Source organism: Salvelinus fontinalis, chromosome 33 (assembly GCF_029448725.1).
Source record: "Salvelinus fontinalis isolate EN_2023a chromosome 33, ASM2944872v1, whole genome shotgun sequence".
Lineage (NCBI taxonomy): Eukaryota > Metazoa > Chordata > Actinopteri > Salmoniformes > Salmonidae > Salvelinus > Salvelinus fontinalis.
In genome coordinates, this window is record NC_074697.1 from 36,545,320 (window position 1) to 36,565,019 (window position 19,700).

The 19,700-nt window shown below is 49.9% G+C and overlaps 1 protein-coding gene across 6 annotated transcripts in view; it reads right to left on the reverse strand.

Moving 5' to 3' along the window:
- The window catches only part of LOC129832151 (schwannomin-interacting protein 1-like), a 222,254-nt gene that overhangs the window by 29,064 nt on the left and 173,490 nt on the right, over positions 1-19,700 (reverse strand). Inside the window, exon 1 of one of the 6 annotated variants that reach the window (XM_055895957.1) lies at positions 3,719-4,147. The exons of the other annotated variants lie outside the window; for them this stretch is intronic. Coding sequence (XP_055751932.1) covers positions 3,719-3,748 — 30 coding nt within the window. The 5' untranslated portion in view covers positions 3,749-4,147. Of the gene's footprint in view, positions 1-3,718; positions 4,148-19,700 lie in introns of those variants that run through there. 6 annotated transcript variants of the gene reach the window in all.

Here is a 19,700-nt window from a genome sequence, read left to right on the forward strand (position 1 = left end):
AGGGTTTTAGAGTAGTGGCTGCTGCATTCTGATAAATGGTGTCACTTGTACAACCTGCTTCCCGTTGTTGGATAGACAGTATCTCTCCTTTCCATCCCTCCTTCTTTCTGTCTCACCATTAGTCCTATTGATATATAGTACCTCTCTTTCTTTCTCTCTCTCGATCAGTCTCTCTCTCTCTATGTCTGCTCTGTATCTCTGGTTATTTCTGTTTTTATCGTTTTTTAATCGTGTGCCACTCTCATCTCTCTCTCTCTTTAATCTCTCTCTCTCTCTCTCTCTCTCTCTCTCTCTCTCTCTCTCTCTCTCTCTCTCTCTCTCTCTCTCTCTCTCTCTCTCTCTCTCTCTGTCTCTGTCTCTCTCTCTTTAATCTTTCTCTCTCTCTCTGTCTATCTCTCCATCTCTCTCTCTCTCTCTCTTTAATCTTTCTCTCTCTGTCTCTCTCTCTTTAATCTTTCTCTCTCCCTCTCTCTCTCTCTGTCTATCTCTCTGTCTGTCTGTCTGTCTGTCTGTCTGTCTGTCTGTCTGTCTGTCTGTCTGTCTCTGTCTCTGTCTCTATCTCTCTCTCTGTCTGTCTGTCTCTGTCTCTCTCTCTCTGTCTGTCTCTGTCTCTCTCTCTCTGTCTCTCTGTCTGTCTCTGTCTCTCTGTCTGTCTCTGTCTCTGTGTCTGTGTCTGTCTCTGTCTGTCTCTGTCTCTGTCTCTCTGTCTGTCTGTCTCTCTCTCGCTCTATGCGTATTCCTCTTCTTCTGTTTCTTTTTCATATATATATATTTAACTCTGCAGTCCCTCTGGCTTCTCTGGTCTCTGTTTCCCCTCTTCACCCCTCCATTTCCTAATCTATCTTTTATCTCCAAATAAACATGGCATACTTACTGAAGACATTCTTATCCAGTATATGACACACACACGCATGCACACACGCACGCACGCACGCAAACACACACACACTCGCACACACACACACACACACACGCACGCGCACACACACACCGCTGTGATGTGAGCCACATGGGGGATTAACAATGCATAACAGATAAATATGCCATGTTAGAAGCAGTGCGTCTGTTCACTGCCCTGAGGAGAGAACCCCCATAATCACTCATCTGGAATCAGTTTACTCTTCCCCAATCCTTCTCCCAAACATTAGAAGGTAGCAGACTAAACTGACTGTGGATCAGCTCTTAGCTCAGTGTGTAATGTCATGTAATGATCAATAGAGCAGATCAGAGCAGCTGCGGAGATGCCTTCACTGGCCAGTATGTCTTCTTACCGTAACAGGGACAGTCAGAGGAGAGGCCCACACACACACACAGCTTTTACCTATACCCTGTACTCCTCTCTTCCTCCTTCCTCTCTACTCCTTCCTCTCTACTTCCTATCTACTTCCTATCTACTTCCTCTCTACTTCCTCTCTTCCTCCTTCCTCTCTACTCCTTCCCCTCTACTCATTCCTCTATTCCTCCTTCCTCTCTACTCCTCTCTTCCTCCTTCCTCTCTACTCCTTCCCCTCTACTCATTCCTCTATTCCTCCTTCCTCTCTAATCCTCTGTTCCTCCTTCCCCTCTACTCCTTCCTCTATTCCTCCTTCCTCTCTACTTCCTCTCTACTCCTTCCTCTCCTTCTATTCCTCCTTCTACACCTCCTTTTCTGAATATCTTTCTCTTCTCCAACTATCTTGTTCTAACCACCACCGCATTCCTTTCTCCACCTCTATTCTCCCTCCCTCACATTCTCCTCTTTTTCAAATCCTCATCTTCCTCCCTATTCCTCCTGGTTCACCTCCTCCCCCTCTACTCCTCCTGTTTCACCTCCTTCCCATCTACTCCTCCTGTTTCATCTTCTCCCCCTCTACTCCTCCTGTTTCATCTTCTCCCCCTCTACTCCTCCTGTTTCATCTTCTCCCCCTCTACTCCTCCTGTTTCATCTTCTCCCCCTCTACTCCTCCTGTTTCATCTTCTCCCCCTCTACTCCTCCTGTTTCACCTCCTCCCCCTCTACTCCTCCTGTTTCATCTTCTCCCCCTCTACTCCTCCTGTTTCATCTCCTTCCCATCTACTCCTCCTGTTTCACCTCCTCCCCCTCCTCCTGTTTCACCTTCTCCCCCTCTACTCCTCCTGTTTCACCTCCTTCCCATCTACTCCTCCTGTTTCACCTCCTTCCCATCTACTCCTCCTGTTTCACCTCCTTCCCATCTACTCCTCCTGTTTCACCTCCTCCCCCTGTACTCCTCCTGTTTCACCTCCTCCCCCTCTACTCCTCCTGTTTCACTTCCTTCATTGCTGCACCCCTCTCCCCTCCTCCTCCACCATCTCCATTTTTCCATCTACGTACTTCTCTTTTCGTCCTCCTCCTCTCCCTGCATTACAGTCATATTGTCTATATTCTCGGTGAGTATGAGGGGAGTAAAGCTCTGATGCACTGCACTACTTCAACACTCCACTCGTCTAATCATTCCTCCCATTCCTCATTAAGTAAAGTGGGACACTTCTGTCGCAGTCGTTTCCAATCCACCCACCCACGCACTCTCTCACATCACACACACTTTTACATTTACTGGCTGTTGTGCGCTACAGTGTGCAATAAACACATTGCATCTCAAGAATATACTCAATAAAACACATGATAATAAACATAAACCCTTAAATATGTTATGCACGCACACACACGCACGCACGCACACACACACACACACACACACACACACACACACACACACACACACACACACACACACACACACACACACACACACACACACACACACACACACACACACACACACACACACACACACACACACACACACACACACACACACACACACACACACACACAGAGAAAGAGAGAGACAGAAACACCTCACCCTTCCCAGAAATCTATTGATCAGGCTCAGCCCAGGGGAAAGGGGAGGAGGAGGGACATTATTCCCTGAAGTCAAATGTGCGCTTAGCAACCGCCCTAGTCATCTGATTCCCAGACCCATCCCATAATACAAACACCAAACCCACTGGGATGTGCCTGACAGCCATGACACACAAACCCCTGCAAGATACGACAACCACTAATGACAGTCAGTCAGTATTACATGATGGAAACCTTTGGGAATACACACATGCATACCAGTCCTACTGCAGTATCTTCTCCCCTGGAGGGGCAAGCTCAGCCCCTGTTGCTCCACAACAGCTAACATAACACATCCTCTACTCTACTAACAGCTCTGTCTTCTAGCCTCAGCACATGTTATTTCACCTTTATTTAACTAGGCAAGTCATTTAAAAACTCATTCTTATTTACAAAGACGGCCTACCCCGGCCAAACCCGGACAACACTGGGTCAATTGTGCGCTGCCCTATGGGACTCCTGAGCGCGCCTGGTTGTGATACAGCCTGGAATCGAACCAAGGTCTGTAATGATGCCTCTAGCACTGAAATGCAGTACTTTAGGAGCCCTAGTTGAGAGCGCTAGCCCCAGGTAGCCTCAGCACTAGCCCCAGCTAGCCTCAGCACTAGTCCCAGCTAGCCTCAGCACTAGCCCCAGCTAGCCTCAGCACTAGTCCCAGCTAGCCTCAGCACTAGTCCCAGGTAGCCTCAGCACTAGCCCCTGGTAGCCTCAGCACTAGTCCCAGCGAGTCTCAGCACTAATCCCAGCTAGTCTCAGCACTAGTCCCAGCTAGTCTCAGCACTAGTCCCAGCTAGTTTCAGTCAGTGTCCTGTCTTACCTGGTGAGAACAGTTTTCCTGGTGAACCATCCTTCACAGCATCCTAGACAGGCGCAGGCTTGCTGCGCCTCGGTAATGACAACGGGAGTGGGAGTGGGTTCCCAAAGCTGCTGCGGTTTTCCGACTGAGACACAGGGGGAGGAGAGGGGGAAGAGATCCAGCCCCAATCCGGAAAGAGAGACCAGAGAGAGAGAGAGAGACTGACTGTATGTCTGCGTTCTGGTGTCACTCTCTACTGATCCTGCTGCTACTGATATGGCTGCTCCTCTCCTCTGCAGTGTCCTCTCTTTCTTTTTCCCTCTGTTGCTCTGTCTGTCTGAGAGAAGGGTAGGGTCTGATCACTTATTTTCCAAAAGAGAGGGAGGGGGAGAGAACTCAAAAAGGGAGGGGAGTGAGAAAGAGGAGGAGAAACAGAAAGGGAGAGTGAATTCCTTGGCCGTCTCTCTCCCTGCCAGAACGGGGAAGGGGCAGACTGACTCATCACAGACACAGTCAGCCAATGGGGTGATAGAACAGGGTGGGGCGAGACAGGGTGAGGGATCAGAGGGGGAGGTGACCTTCTGCTGGTCTACAGAGCTAGAGCACCGAGGTGGAAACGGCCCACAGAGAGAGAGAGAGAGAGAGAGAGAGAGAGAGAGAGAGAGAGAGAGAGAGAGAGAGAGAGAGAGAGAGAGAGAGAGAGAGAGAGAGAGAGAGAGAGAGAGAGAGAGAGAGAGAGCAAGGAGAGAGAGAGAGAGAGAGAGAGAGAGAGAGAAGACAGGCTATGTGCTCACTGCCCACAAAATGAGGTGGAAACTGAGCTGCACTTCCTAACCTCCTGCCCAATGTATGACCATATTAGAGACACATATTTCCCTCAGATTACACAGATCCACAAAGAATTCGAAAACAAATCCAATTTTGATAAACTCCCATATCTACTGGGTGAAATTCCACAGTGTGCCATCACAGCAGCAAGATTTGTGACCTGTTGCCACCAGAAAAGGGCAACCAGTGAAGAACAAACACCATTGTAAATACAACCCATATTTATGTTTATTTATTTTAACTTGTGTGCTTTAACCATTTGTACATTGTTACAACACTGCATATATATAATATGACATTTGTAATGTCTTTATTGTTTTGAAACTTCTGTATGTGTAATGTTTACTGTTCATTTGTATTGTTTATTTGACTTTTGTATATTATCTACCTCACTTGCTTTGGCAATGTTAACACATGTTTCCCATGCCAATAAAGCCCCTTGAATTGAATTGAATTGAATTGAGAGAGAGAGAAAGGTGGAGGAGGAAGGATGAGAGACGGGAGGAAGAGAAGTGACTCCCACAGCAAACACCCTTTCATCTCAATCCCTAAATCTTCTCTAAGAGCTGAGACAGTATCCTAATGGTTACAATTTCAAGAGAACCATCTTAACTATAAGCAGTCCTTTTGGTGAGTTAATGACCTAATTACAGTATTTGGGGAGTATAAAAAGTCTGCAGGGCATCTAAAAACTGTTTGAATGTATGACTAATGCCAAGAAGCACATATTCATATTCATAGGTTTTCACAACTTGTGAATAGTTTACTATTTTCTCGGCGTTGGTGTGTATGAGTATGACAGAATGTGTGTGTCTGTGTGTGCGTAGCTCCTTTCCTCTCTGTCCGTCCTCCTCCCTCTTCTCTGTCCCCCTGTGGTACAGGATTATAATCTGTCTGGAACAGATGGCCTCTCTTTAATCCACCAGCAGGGAAGTCCACCCTGCCCTGGATAAACTCTTCTCGCTCTACCTTCCCCTCTGTCCCTCCATCTCTTTGTGTTTCTCCGTCTCTCTGTCCCTGACAAGTCAATGGCATGCATGTGACAACACTCTCACTGAATAAGCATGCCTGCCTTGCCACAGGGATTTCAGAGTATTCCACAAATATTCTAGATCAAAGTTTATTGTTTTGTATTGGTTGTCCATGATGAAACAATAGCTTGGCTACTGTGTAGAAGGACAGAACGCTCTCTCCATCCATCAATATCTCTCTCCCACTGATGTCTCCCTCCCCCCTCCCTCCCTCCTCTCTCCGGTCAGAGATAGACAGATGTCTCTTACACTGTATGTCCTCACTGGAACAGTGTATGTGATTGAGAGATCGCTCTCTCTGTCTGTTATTGATCTCTGTTGTGCAACGGTGGCGTTTATCGATAAGCCCAGTCCAGGGTTTAATGATCTGGAAGTAGATCGATGTCGTTCCTGGTCTGATCCGAGAGGCCAGGCTCTGGATCGTTGACTCTGGTCTGGAAGGGTCAACAGGGTTAACAGTGGCCCTCTGGGCTTATGGTAGAAAGTCCAATAAGACAGAGTAGAGAGGAACCCTACACACTACAGGTGTATTAGGACGGATCCAGTGTTTCAGTAGTATTAACCATCACACTGTCTTTTACTACTTCAAAAGGCTCACTGCTCCCTCTCTGGAATAGCAATACCACACTAATAAAACACAGTAGGAATATAAATCCTAAACACGCACACACGCGCGCACACGTACACGCACACACGCGCGCACGGACAGACACATGCTCCCTGAGCTATGTTTTGACATGAGAGGATCCAGCCCCCACCTCTCTCCCCTCCATCACCATGGTAGCAGACACTTCCTGCTGACCTTCTGTTGGTTGTCAAGGTTTTGTGAATCTGAATCAAGGGCAAGGTGGACACACAAAGCACATCCACGCGCATATGAGACTGTTAACTCACACATGCGCACACACACACACGGACATACGCACCCACGCGCGTACGCACACACACACACACACACACACACACACACACACACACACACACACACACACACACACACACACACACACACACACACACACACACACACACACACACACACACACAGACAGACAGGACAAATATCCAAAGATCTGATTATATACTATACCTATTGGCAGCAGATTACGACCCAACCCATCCAAAACCAACAGGGAGTAGCCTAGATAGAGGTTATAATCTAGAGATTATAATCTGTACATTCTGACTCTAACTGCTACAGAATTTCCATGGGGCTTTTCAGACCTGGCCACAAGAGAAGTAATTTAGAATATGTGAATATCATCATACTGTGCACTGTAAGGTATGTGTGTTAGAGTGACTTTTAATCTCTTTGAGAGTATGTGTACATATGTGTGTGTGTGTGTACATGTATGTGTGTGTGTGTACCTGTGTGTGTGTGTGTGTGTGTGTGTGTGTGTGTGTGTGTGTGTGTGTGTGTGTGTGTGTGTGTGTGTGTGTGTGTGTGTGTGTGTGTGTGTGTGTGTGTGTTTGCTGTCCCTGTTTCCGAGGGTGTGTCACAGATACACGCATTCAAGCGGAAATAAGAAATACCTACAATCAGATCTGACCTGATCGATGGCCCCATGACATAAAACTGTAGACCAGATGAGAGGACAGAGACAGTTGGCTCTAGCTGATCCCAGGTCAGATATAACCTGATGGTTCCAGTTAGGTTTTGGATTTAGTAGGGTAATAACATAATGGAGGGCATATCTTATTCATTTATTGAACAAAGTTTCCTCTCTCTCTCTCTATTTATCTCCTTCTGCATCTTCTTGCTCTCCCTCCCTCCCTCCCTCTCCCTCCCCCACCCACCCACCCTCCCTCCCTACACCCCACCCTCCCTCCCTCCCTACAGCCCATCCAGTCTCCCTCCCTCACAGCTGGATGAGATGAGCACAGATGCTTTTAGAGCTGACATTTTCTGTCAGTGTAAAAACACTGAATATTTAACCAGTGGGTCTCAGCAGGAGGAGAGGAGCCTGACTGAGACCCCCTCAGTAATGAGCTCTCTCTCTCCCTCGCTCCCTCTCTCTCTCTCTGATCATGTGGCTTCAGTTAGAGCCTGGCTAGCACTACAGAGGAGAGATCATTGATCTCAATGTGTATGTCTCTGGAAGAGACCCTCTATACATAAAGGTGGCACAATGGGACATATAATAGAGGATTCTCCATCTGACAAAAGAATATAATTTCCCCACCCCTCATTAGCAGTTGTGGGTTCGTTATGTTGTTGGAAGTGGGCTACAGTGATTGCTTTGGGGGATTCTCATTTGGGCAAAAGACTGTCCTCAACTCCTTTGTTCTTTCTCCTCCGTGACCTGAAAACCGATAAGTGGTCGAGGAGAGTTACTTACTTGTACAGAGGATGCCTCTCGCAGCAGGTAGCGCAGAAGTGTTTTAGAATCCGCCACACCCCCTTTCAATCAGCTGTTGTTTTCTCGAAGGACAAAAGGATGCACACATTTAAAAACCAGAAACTGGTGAGTGTTTTATCTGTAAAATGTCTGCCACAACTAGCAACATTTGTTTTATCACTTTAGACATTTATTTTGGGATTCCACTCCTGTAAATGTCATTTGCCTGATGACGCGAATGGAGAGGGAATCTCTTTTCATACAAGCGCATTTGTTTCCACGTTTCCTCTCCTCCTTTACTCTACTACCTTTGACCTTCAAAAATAGGCAAGGAAAGGACGGAGGAGATAGCAAAACCAATTGAGAAACTCCCAGTGTCCCTGTAAACTCCCTGTTAAGTTATGTTATGGGGAATAAGAGTCAGAGGGGTCAGTCTGTATAGCCTGGGTGTATAGTCAGTCTGTATAGTCTGGGTGTATAGTCAGTCTGTATAGTCTGGGTGTATAGTCAGTCTGTATAGCCTGGGTGTATACTCAGTCTGTATGGTCTGGGTGTATAGTCAGTCTGTATAGCCTGGGTATTTAGTTAGTCTGTATAGCCTGGGTGTATAGTCAGTCTGTATAGCCTGGATGTATAGTCAGTCTGTATAGCCTGGCTGTATAGTCAATCTGTATAGCCTGGGTGTATAGTCCGTCTGTATAGCCTGGGTGTATAGTCAATCTGTATAGCCTGGGTGTATAGTCAATCTGTATAGCCTGGGTGTATAGTTAGTCTGTATAGCCTGGGTGTTTAGTTAGTCTGTATAGCCTGACAATATAGTCAATCTGTATAGCCTAGGTGTATAGTCAGTCTGTATAGTCTGGGTGTAACGAACGTCGTCGGGAGAAGGAGAGGAGGACCAAAGTGCAGCGTGGTACGTATCCATAATACTTTTAATCAAAATGAATACACGAACAAAAACAACAAAACGACCAACGAACAGTTCTGACAGGAGCAACAAACACTAACCAGAAAATAATCACCCACAAACACAAGTGGGAAAACAGGCTACCTAAGTATGGCTCTCAATCAGAGACAACGATAGACAGCTGCCTCTGATTGAGAACCATACCAGGCCAAACACATAGAAATAGAAAACCTAGACCTAAAACATAGAATACCCACCCACATCACACCCTGACCAAACTAAAAATAGAAACATACAAAGCAATCTACGATCAGGGCGTGACACTGGGTGTATAGTCAGTCTGTATAGCCTGGGTATATATTCAATCTGTATAACCTTGGTGTATAGTCAGTCTGTATTTTCTGGGTGCCAGTCTGTCAGAATGTCTCTTTCTGGTCAACAGGCTGTATAGTCATGCTGAGGATGTGTCAGGGCTACAGCTCTGTGTGTTCAGTGTGGCAGTGACAGATGATGCTCTCCACATGACCTGGCTACCAGCCTCATTCACATGCTGTCACACACAGGGAGGGAGAGGACGAAAGAACAGACACAGACAGACAGACAGACAGACAGACAGACAGACAGACAGACAGACAGACAGACAGACAGAGAAAGAGAGAGAGAGAGAGAGAGAGAGAGAGAGAGAGAGAGATAGAGAGAGAGAGAGAGAGAGAGAGAGAGAGAGAGAGAGAGAGGAGAGAGAGAGAGAGAGAGAGAGAGATAGAGAGAGAGAGAGAGAGAGAGAGAGAGAGAGAGAGAGAGAGAGAGAGAGAGAGAGAGAGATAGAGAGAGAGAGAGAGAGCTCAGTTTTCGGCATGTAATACCATTGAAAGCCGTTACAAATAACCATCCCAAAATAGGGAAGTGGGAGCTTAAACGTTCATGGTCCCCCAGACTACCCACCACAATTAACCTTGTAACCACGCAGAATGAATGCGTCAAAAATAGACATTCATCCATAATGTGTCGAATTTCAAAGAAAAACTATGAGATCTTGTTGAGAGACAGAGACAGAAAACATCTCATGAGTTTGTGCGTAAGAAAAGGACACTCTCTCTTTAAAGAGTTGCCCTGCGTTAGCAATGCATTCTGGCAGGGATAGAGTCTGTGTGTGTGTGTCTGCTCTGAACAGGACTTTTATTTTTAGCCTGGTATAAACAGACCCTGTTGGGAGGCCCTGTCTAGTGCCCGGTCCTCAGCCCACCTCAGCTCAAACACACACACATACACAAGCACACCAATTCACCAGCGCTGCCGTGCCCCGCCCATGGTGGTGGGGAGAATGGAAAGAGAGAGAAAAAAAAGAGAGAGAGGGGGGGGGGGGGGTGAGAGTGGAGAGAGAGAGAACAAACACACACAAACCACTGTGCCTGACTCTGCCCTTTATTCTAGCGGTATACCCACTGACAGGTGATGGATGGCTGTTTCAACTCTGTCTTTGAGCTAAAACCATGCTGCCATTCTCTCCCTCTGCTTTGCTCTTTCTTTTCCCATGCTATAAAGATATAGGGATTTGCTCTTTCTTTTCCCATGCTATAAAGATATAGGGATTTGCTCTTTCTTTTCCCATGCTATAAAGATATAGGGATTTGCTCTTTCTTTTCCCATGCTATAAAGATATAGGGATTTGCTCTTTCTTTTCCCATGCTATAAAGCTATAGGGCTTTGCTCTTTCTTTTCCCATGCTATAAAGCTATAGGTCTTTGCTCTTTCTTTTCCCATGCTATAGAGATATAGGGATTTGCTCTTTCTTTTCCCATGCTATAAAGATATAGGGGTTTGCTCTTTTTTTCCCCATGCTATAAAGCTATAGGGCTTTGCTCTTTCTTTTCCCATGCTATAAAGCTATAGGGCTTTGCTCTTTCTTCTCCCATGCTATAAAGATATAGGGCTTTGCTCTTTCTTCTCCCATGCTATAAAGATATAGGGCTTTGCTCTGTCTTTTCCCATGCTATAAAGATATAGGGCTTTGCTCTGTCTTTTCCCATGCTATAAAGATATAGGGCTTTGCTCTGTCTTTTCCCATGCTATAAAGATATAGGGCTTTGCTCTGTCTTTTCCCATGCTATAAAGATATAGGGCTTTGCTCTGTCTTTTCCCATGCTATAAAGATATAGGGCCTTGCTCTTTTCCTCTCATATTTTGTGATGTTAATCTATGGTCCCTCCCTCTCTTGTTCAAGCTATAAAACAGTACTCTCTCTCACTCTCTCTGTTTCTCTCTCTCCCTCTCTCTGTTCTGCAGTGACTGTGCAGAACGTTGAGTGACAGACACAGAGCTATAACCCAGCTCTTAACGGCGACATAAATCCCCATTTCCTCTGCACCATGCTCTGCCACTCTCAGCCCCTCCGCCCTTTCATCACACCAGCCCACGTTTTCTTAGGGGGGAGAGGGGAAGGCAAGGGAGGCAGAGAAAATGGTCTCCTGCTGTATTCTGCTTGTTCTGAGAGGGGGCCGTAATGTACTCTGACAGCTTGAGGAAAAAGACAATTAGCCGGGAACAGGACTGGGAGAAAGGGGGAGACAGGGAGGAGGGAGGGGGAGAGAACCAGGTGGAAAACAGTATGGAACTGGAGGAAACGTGGGAGTCGGGGGAAAGGGTATTTGGCCAGAGTGCGAGTATACACCAGGGTGGATGATCTAGTTACAATACATTGGGTCAAGGGTAGGTGTGAGGTTAGCAAAAAGGTAGGCATTTCTCTGATGACGGTAGTTTGTACTGTATATTTACATTTAGCTTTTTAAGTGAACAGCTCCACACCTCTCTGCTCTCTTTAGGAGCTCAGTGACTCACCGTGACTAAATCAAAGGAAGGGTGTGTGTGTGTGTGTGTGTATATGAGAGACGCTGATGGAATGCGTAGCTCTGGTCTCCCTCCACACCGACCGGGACCCCGCACTGCAGCTGGCTCGCCTTGATGACATCACACCTAACTGCTTATCCCAGGCTATCTAGGCTATGTGGCGTACACTGAACTGATACCCAGGGAGATAGATTGAATGTAGAAGGGAGGGAAGAGCAGTCAAGCTGTGAGTGTGTGTGTGTGTTAGCATGTCATTACTAGGCGGGGTCATCGAGACCGTCACTGATAGAACTGCACATTGACTATTGAGAGCGGATGTGATTGTGTGTGTTTCCTGTGCCAGTCCTGTGTAGCTCCTAACACCAGAGCCAAACCTGATGACCCTGCACGTATTTGTGTCCATGTGTTGTACAGTACGTGCGAACAGTATTCTGCTCCCTCTCTATATATTGTATCAGTGAAAGTTTGTAAATGTCAGGGCCAGGTGTGTGTGTGACGCAGAGCTGGTGGTTGTGATCAGACACATGGTCATGTTAGAACAGCTAGACCACAGCACAGTTCCCCACCCACTGACTCCAACACTCTTTGACCACAAACTCTCAAGGTGCCTAAAACATGTCCACACAACATCAATGACCGTACAGGGTCCTGACCAAACCACACGAGCTGAACTTATACAGGGCTGACCACACACGGTTACAGAGCCAACGGCATTAGCACCAGACAAGTCACTGGGACGCAGTCTAAGTCTGTGTTGTAGCTGCCAGGTGGTTTCGTCCTCAAGCACATCTCCTCCACCACAACACAACACTGCTCCAGGCCAACAGCTAAATCCGACCCCTCGCTGAACAGAACACACCTCTGATTATGTCCACTGCAAAGTCACGACCGCCAGACAGAGACAACAGAGCAGAGAGGACAGAGCCTGACTGACTATATTACCACAGAGTTACAATGTTGCCGGATTGTCACAATGTATTGGTTCACACTGGATCTTAGTCAGGTCAAACTCTCTCAGGTGGAAACATGGCATGAAAGAGGGTATGGTAGTAATGTAGTCATTAGCACAGGAAACTAAGTATGATGACAGGGGTGGTTTTTGAGTAAGACAGAGAGACAGAGAGAACAGCCTAACCAGTGAGTCCCAGGTAGTAATAAAGCATCGTGGCTGGGATCATCCCCCTCTTCTCTCCTCCTCCAAGACACACCTGCTCTTTGTTAGACGCCACATAGCAGACAGTGGTGGAGAATATTAAACACCCCTCCGACTACTGAAAGACACGCGGTCTTTCTCTGTGCTGGGTCTATGGTGAAACACACAGGCTCTTCGTTCTCTCTGTGTATGTACTGTGGAACGCTGTATCATCACTGAAGTGGGTCTATGAAAGAGAAAAATCTACAGTCCTCTACAAAGAAACCGTATGAAAAAATACATGATCTATGTACAATAACACATTGAAGTAACTGACAATATCATTCGTCAAAAAGGATAAGCACAATCATAAAGTGTGCAAAACCATCTAAAGAACAAGTTATAATCCAAAGTACAATGTTTATACTAAGGTGACCACCCCTGACATGAGAGGAGTGGACTTTTACCTGGGTGTACTGCCCAACTTGCTGTGTGGAATCCAAGGTTAAGCTGCAAACTCTTCCACTAAAAAAACAATCTTCCCAGCCGCTGAAGATCGCTCACAGGAAAATTTGAGAAAAGACAGAACCTTGAAGCAGTAACAGAAACGTGTGTAGAGCACCAGCAGGAGAGAGAGAAAACAGTCCGACTTTGAAGCCTGGACAGCACGGTCTGCCCACAGCGCGAGTGTGTGAGGAGTGTGTAGGAGGCCGGGCGTGCTGGAGCGGGTACTGACACACACAGGCGGGTTAGGGAGAGTCCCAGACGCTTGGGGGCTGAACCAGACACCGGAGCCCCAGCACCTGGCCATGGCCCTGCCCACCTCTAACCCCCCTTTTCCTCCCCTGCTCTGGACCTTTCCCTCCCTCCCACCCTCCACCTGATCCTAGCCTATCCACTCCCACCACTTAACCCTGTCACCAAACACCTCTACCCAACCTACATCCACTCTCTGCTGCCCTTTATCCAACCCCCATCAACTCTCTGCTGCCCTCTACCCAAACCCATCCACTCTCTCCTGCCCTCCACCCAACCCCATCCACGCTCTGCTGCCCTTTACCCAACCCCCATCCACTCTCTCCTGCCCTTTACCCAACCCCCATCAACTGCCTGCTGCCCTCTACCCAACCCCCATCCACTCTCTGCTGCCCTCTACCCAACCCCCATCCACTCTCTGCTGCCCTCCACACAACCCCCATTCACTCGCTGCTGCCCTCTACCCAACCCCCATCACTCTCTGCTGCCCTCTACCCAACCCCCATCAACTCTCTGCTGCCCTCTACCCAACCCCCATCAACTCTCTGCTGCCCTCTACCCAACCCCCACCTACTCTCTGCTGCCCTCTACCCAACCCTCACCTACTCTCTGCTGCCCTCCACCCAACCCCCATCAACTCTCTGCTGCCCTCTACCCAACCCCCACCTACTCTCTGCTGCCCTCTACCCAACCCCCATCAACTCTCTGCTGCCCTCTACCCAACCCCCACATACTCTCTGCTGCCCTCTACCCAACCCCCATCAACTCTCTGCTGCCCTCTACCCAACCCCCACCTACTCTCTGCTGCCCTCTACCCAACCCTCACCACTCTCTGCTGCCCTCCACACAACCCCTATTCACTCGCTGCTGCCCTCTACGCAACCCCCATCACTCTCTGCTGCCCTCTACCCAACCCCATCCACTCTCTGCTGCCCTCTACCCAACCCCCATTCACTCTCTGCTGCCCTCTACCCAACCCACATCCACTCTCTGCTGCCCTCCACACAACCCCCATTCACTCGCTGCTGCCCTTTACCCAACCCCTAACCACTCTCTGCTGCCCTCTATCCAACCCCCATCCACTCTCTGCTGCCCTCTACCCAACCCCCATCAACTCTCTGCTGCCCTCTACCCAACCCCCACCTACTCTCTACTGCCCTCCACCCAACCCCCATATACTCTCTGCTGCCCTCTACCCAACCCCCACCTACTCTCTGCTGCCCTCCACCCAACCCCCATATACTCTCTGCTGCCCTCCACCCAACCCCATATACTCTCTGCTGCCCTCCACCCAACCCCCATATACTCTCTGCTGCCCTCCACCCAACCCCCATATACTCTCTGCTGCCCTCTACCCAACCCCATCCACTCTCTACTGCCCTCCACCTAACCCCCATCCACTCTCTACTGTCCTCTACCCAGCCCCCATCACTCGCTACTGCCCTCTACCCAACCCCCAATCACTCTCTGCTGCCCTTTATCCAACCCCCATCCACTCTCTGCTGCCCTCTACCCAACCCCATCTACTCTCTGCTGCCCTCCACCCAACCCCCATCCACTCTCTGCTGCCCTCTACCCAACCCACTTCACTCTCTGCTGCCCTCTACCCAACCCCCAACCACTCTCTGCTGCCCTCTACCCAACCCCCAACCACTCTCTGCTGCCCTCTACCCAACCCACATACTCTCTGCTGCCCTCTATCCAACCCCCATCACTCTCTGCTGCCCTCCACCTAACCCCCATCTACTCTCTGCTGCACACTACCCAAACCCCATCCACTCTCTCCTGCCCTCTACCCAACCCCCATTTACTCTCTGCTGCCCTCCACCTAACCCTCACCTCTCTCTGCTTCACTCTACCCAACCCCCATCCACTCTCTAATGCCCTCTAACCAACCCCCTCTACTCTCTGCTAGCCTCTACCCAACCCCCTCTACTCTCTGCTGCCCTCCACCCAACCCCTATCCACTCTCTGATGCCCTCCATCCAACCCCCATCTACTCTCTGCTGCCCTCCACCCAACCCCCATCCACCCTCTGCTGCACTCTACCCAAACCCCATCCACTCTCTGCTGTCCTCTTTCCAACCCATATCAACTCTCTGCTGCCCTCCACCCAACCCCCATATACTCTCTGCTGCCCTCCACCCAACCCCCATATACTCTCTGCTGCCCTCTACCCAACCCCATCCACTCTCTACTGCCCTCCACCTAACCCCCATCCACTCTCTACTGCCCTCTACCCAACCCCCATCACTCGCTACTGCCCTCTACCCAACCCCCAATCACTCTCTGCTGCCCTTTATCCAACCCCCATCCACTCTCTGCTGCCCTCTACCCAACCCCATCTACTCTCTGCTGCCCTCCACCCAACCCCCATCCACTCTCTGCTGCCCTCTACCCAACCCACATCACTCTCTGCTGCCCTCTACCCAACCCCCAACCACTCTCTGTTGCCCTCTACCCAACCCCCAACCACTCTCTGCTGCCCTCTACCCAACCCACATACTCTCTGCTGCCCTCTATCCAACCCCCATCACTCTCTGCTGCCCTCCACCTAACCCCCATCTACTCTCTGCTGCACACTACCCAAACCCCATCCACTCTCTCCTGCCCTCTACCCAACCCCCATTTACTCTCTGCTGCCCTCCACCTAACCCTCACCTCTCTCTGCTTCACTCTACCCAACCCCCATCCACTCTCTAATGCCCTCTAACCAACCCCCTCTACTCTCTGCTAGCCTCTACCAAACCCCCTCTACTCTCTGCTGCCCTCCACCCAACCCCTATCCACTCTCTGATGCCCTCCATCCAACCCCCATCTACTCTCTGCTGCCCTCCACCCAACCCCCATCCACTCTCTGCTGCACTCTACCCAAACCCCATCCACTCTCTGCTGTCCTCTTTCCAACCCATATCAACTCTCTGCTGCCCTCCACCCAACCCCCATCCACTCTCTGCTGGCCTCCACCCAACCCCATCCACTCTCTACTGCCCTCTACCCAACCCCCATCTACTCTCTGCTGCCCTCTACCCAACCCCATCCACTCTCTGCTGCCCTCTACCCAACCCCATCCACTCTCTGCTGCCCTCTACCCAACCCCAATCCACTCTCTGCAGCCCTCTACCCAACCCCAATCCACTCTCTGCTGCCCTCTACCCAACCACCATCCACTCTCTGCAGCCCTCTACCCAACCACCATCCACTCTCTGCAGCCCTCTACCCAACCCCATCCACTCTCTGCTGCCCTCCACCCAACCCCATCCACTCTCTGCTGCCCTCTACCCAACCCCCATCCACTCTCTGCAGCCCTCTACCCAACCCCATCCACTCTCTGCTGCCCTCCACCCAACCCCATCCACTCTCTGCTGCCCTCTACCCAACCCCATCCACTCTCTGCTGCCCTCCATACAACCCCACCCACTCTCTGCTGCCCTCTACCCAACCCCATCCACTCTCTGCTGCCCTCCACCCAACCCCATCCACTCTCTGCTGCCCTCTACCCAACCCCATCCACTCTCTGCTGCCCTCCATACAACCCCACCCACTCTCTGCTGCCCTCTACCCAACCCCACCCACTCTCTGCAGCCCTCTACCCAACCCCATCCACTCTCTGCAGCCCTCTACCCAACCCCATCCACTCTCTGCAGCCCTCTACCCAACCCCATCCACTCTCTGCTGCCCTCCACCCAACCCCCAACCACTCTCTGCTGCCCTCTACCCAACCCACATACTCTCTGCTGCCCTCTATCCAACCCCCATCACTCTCTGCTGCCCTCCACCTAACCCCCATCTACTCTCTGCTGCACACTACCCAAACCCCATCCACTCTCTCCTGCCCTCTACCCAACCCCCATTTACTCTCTGCTGCCCTCCACCTAACCCTCACCTCTCTCTGCTTCACTCTACCCAACCCCCATCCACTCTCTAATGCCCTCTAACCAACCCCCTCTACTCTCTGCTAGCCTCTACCAAACCCCCTCTACTCTCTGCTGCCCTCCACCCAACCCCTATCCACTCTCTGATGCCCTCCATCCAACCCCCATCTACTCTCTGCTGCCCTCCACCCAACCCCCATCCACTCTCTGCTGCACTCTACCCAAACCCCATCCACTCTCTACTGTCCTCTTTCCAACCCATATCCACTCTCTGCTGCCCTCCATCCAACCCCCATCCACTCTCTGCTGCCCTCCACCCAACCCCCATCCACTCTCTACTGCCCTCTACCCAACCCCCATCTACTCTCTGCTGCCCTCTACCCAACCCCATCCACTCTCTGCTGCCCTCTACCCAACCCCATCCACTCTCTGCTGCCCTCTACCCAACCCCAATCCACTCTCTGCAGCCCTCTACCCAACCCCAATCCACTCTCTGCTGCCCTCTACCCAACCACCATCCACTCTCTGCAGCCCTCTACCCAACCACCATCCACTCTCTGCAGCCCTCTACCCAACCCCATCCACTCTCTGCTGCCCTCCACCCAACCCCATCCACTCTCTGCTGCCCTCTACCCAACCCCCATCCACTCTCTGCAGCCCTCTACCCAACCCCATCCACTCTCTGCTGCCCTCCACCCAACCCCATCCACTCTCTGCTGCCCTCTACCCAACCCCATCCACTCTCTGCTGCCCTCCATACAACCCCACCCACTCTCTGCTGCCCTCTACCCAACCCCATCCACTCTCTGCTGCCCTCCACCCAACCCCATCCACTCTCTGCTGCCCTCTACCCAACCCCATCCACTCTCTGCTGCCCTCCATACAACCCCACCCACTCTCTGCAGCCCTCTACCCAACCCCACCCACTCTCTGCAGCCCTCTACCCAACCCCATCCACTCTCTGCAGCCCTCTACCCAACCCCATCCACTCTCTGCAGCCCTCTACCCAACCCCATCCACTCTCTGCTGCCCTCCACCCAACCCCATTCACTCTCTGCTGCCCTCTACCCAACCCCATCCACTCTCTGCTGCCCTCTACCCAAACCCATCCCAACCCCACTTCATCTCTCTCTCTCTCTCTCTCTCTCTCTCTCTCTCTCTCTCTCTCTCTCTCTCTCTCTCTCTCTCTCTCTCTCTCTCTCTCTCTCTCTCTCTCTAACTTCCATTCTTTCTTTCCCACCGCTCTGTCTTTCCCTCTACTCTATCATCTTTCCCCAGTGTTTTTGCTTGTGGTTCTATATATCCTCTATGAGTGCCTGCACTAGAAACTTCTCTTACCCTACAATCTTCTCCCCCCGCCTCTCTCTCTCTCAACGTGGCACAGGGCTGACTGCAGTCTGAGGGTAGCGGTTAGTACTGGAGCGCTCAGGGCAGGGTTCAGACACAGAACAACAAGCACATAATCACAGAGTCCAAACAGAGAGAGAGACATAGGGAGAGGCTGAGAGAAAAAAGAGAAGGAGAGATTGAGAGAAGGCAAACCCTTCAAGTCTCTCTCACTCGCACCTCTCTCTCTTCCCTTGCTTCAACACACTATCTCTGTTACATACTTCTGTTTCCTCAGCCATGTGAGCTTATCTAGGACAGCTTGTTCCACTCTTCCTCTGTTGATTCAAGCTTTGTCTCTCCTGCGTGCTTGTAGATAGCGACAGCTTGAGGAAAACGTTCCTGTAATGTTGTCATTCCATTACTTTAGTCAGCCACAGAGCTGATCTAACAGGGTCAATGGTAAATGCTGATATTTTTATCCCTCCTCTGATCCGGTGATAAAACCTGACAGGGAAACAGACTGATGTTGCCTGCCCTGCCAGAAACGTGTGTATCAGTGCATGTGGGTAGATGTGGGTGGTGTGTTGTCAAGTCAATGTGCATGTTTTTTTAACTCACCAGGAAGCATTAGTCAGTGTGCATATTCATTTCTTTGCTGTGTGGTGACATGCTACGGATGTGAGTCCTGTGAGATATGTTGCTACACATGCAGAGATACAAACAGACAGAAATGTGTGTTCGCATGTTGAAGTGTTGAGTGTTTTTATCTGTGCTAGCCTTGTGCTGATACTTGCAATACATGCTGAGTGATTTAGCTCAAAGGCACATTCTGTTGAAAATATGTACAAGTATGATTGTGTGTATGTGTGTATGTGTGTATGTGTGTATGTGTGTATGTGTGTATGTGTGTCACACAAAACTGAAGTTGGAACACATGCTGAGCCATGTTGCACTGAATACAT